General features: G+C 35.8%; 1 protein-coding gene across 1 annotated transcript; it reads right to left on the bottom strand.

The window, feature by feature from the left end:
* Positions 1-86: 86 nt before the first annotated feature.
* Positions 87-1452, bottom strand: LOC112095265 (probable glycosyltransferase At5g03795; the record flags this gene model as incomplete). Its single annotated transcript, XM_024176946.1, has 3 exons — positions 1348-1452; positions 610-878; positions 87-423 (listed from the first exon to the last, which is right to left on the bottom strand). Coding segments are annotated over exons 1-3 (711 nt in total), but the record flags the coding sequence as incomplete, so codon positions are not given.
* Positions 1453-1878: the final 426 nt, after the last annotated feature.

The following is a 1878-nucleotide window of genomic DNA, read 5'->3' as shown; positions in this document are numbered from 1 at the left end:
ATATATATATATATATATATATATTTTAAAGTTAGAAACAAGGTGGGGGATGATGAAGGAGGGGAAAAATGGTAAGTAGTAAGTACCAAATCATGGCAGGAGAGCATAAAATGGTCGGGACCAAGAGTTCGATTCCAGAAGGGATATGTACGGGAGATGAGGTTGATGTAGTCTTTGATTACACGTCCCATGGCTTTGTGGTTGCGGGAAATATAACGAACCATTCTCACCACACTGAAAGGCATGAAATAAACAATAGCCCTGTTTGGGTCAGTTGTGCGAAACAATGTTCCCTTTTCCATCTCATAAATAAATCTCCCTTCTGTTCCATATATGCTTCTTGATGGTCCCCCATGGAATATTGGAACGTCTCCTTCTTCATATACATATATCTTCATCCGCTTCTCCATCTCCAAGTAACTCCTGTTGGACTAACATAAAATCATACATATATAATTTGAACAGCTTAGCTAGCAATGTATCTATCTGCTTAATTTGAGTACTAGTATAGTAGCACTACTCCAAATCCAAATGGGTGGGGTGCTTTATTATTATCTGAATCAGAAACTAATATTTATTTAACAATAAATAAATTCCTAAGCTACCTACCTGTGGAAAACATTTGGGTTCCTGTATGCCCGACCTCGAGGAACATGGTGAACATCATCTAAATGATAATTCAGAGTGGAGGAATTGGATGTCGAAATATTGATGTTCTTAACAAGAGCAGCTTCTCTTCTTATGGAAGCCCGAACTCTGCTCAACCTGGCTTCCAATTTATCAAGGCTGCTACTCAATCTTGTTTTTCCAAATATTCTTTTTGTTGTTGAATTCACATTCATGCCACTAATTGATATATTATTAATCTCTTCCCCCACCTACAAAACATTAAACCAACAGTTCCAAATAAATAAATAATTGAATATTGCCCAATTAAACGTTTTGTGGGTTTTTCTCTTTTAATTAAGAAATAAATTAAATAACTCGTGCATGCAGATTGCAGGGAGAGATTTCTTACTATTTGAGGAGCAAGACCGGATATGCTGTGATAATCATGAGCAGGGCTGTGTTGTCGAGAGATATTGTTATTATAATAATTATTATTTTGAGGAGAATTACCAATAATAATATTCCATTCGGACGGTCGCATGAAACGGAGTAGAGAGATGAATATGGTAATCAAAGTGAGAATAGCTGCTGGTAAAACCACAAGCCTCATGATATCTCTTTTAACTACCCTTGCTTCTTCAAGAATACCAGAAGCACGAAAATTATATATATTTTTATAAGAATTAATCGAGACCAAGTACTACCTTGCATATCAGGCCAAGTGGAAACAAGACACACCCATCTGTCATCTTCCTCTGGGTCTGGCCTCTTTCTTTGTTTTTCCTTTCCCAAAACGCCTAGAGTTTCCTTTTCCAACACCCGAGTGTTCTTTCTCCATTTCATTAACAATTGAAGCTGCAATGGGTTCAAATTTTTTTTCTTTTTTTATTTTTTTGCTGGTTAGGTACAAAACTATCCTTGTTTAGGGACTAGAAACTGCATAATTTTTGTGAGAAGATAAAATAATAAATATGATAATTCGGTGTAATTGTTGTGACTTGTGAGTTATACGTAAACGAGCTTTTAAAGAAGGAAAAATTTTGATGTCCTTGATAATATTGTCGTTTCTTATGCATTCCGCGCTTGTTGTCGTTTCCATGCTGATGTACTTGCAGAAGGCACTCCAATGCTCAAATTTGAGAGTGAAGAATTATAAAGTATTCGTAAGAGTATAAAGGATAGAACGTCTAGTGCAAGGAGTTGAGAGGTTAAATAAATAAATAAAGAGTTAAAGCAAAAACGGAAAAGACTGCAAACAAAGGAGGATGA

This window comes from Morus notabilis, unplaced genomic scaffold (assembly GCF_000414095.1).
Source record: "Morus notabilis unplaced genomic scaffold, ASM41409v2 C11443471, whole genome shotgun sequence".
Classification (NCBI taxonomy): domain Eukaryota; kingdom Viridiplantae; phylum Streptophyta; class Magnoliopsida; order Rosales; family Moraceae; genus Morus; species Morus notabilis.
Note: the sequence above shows the minus strand (reverse complement) of the source record. Positions and strands in the feature narration are given on the sequence as shown.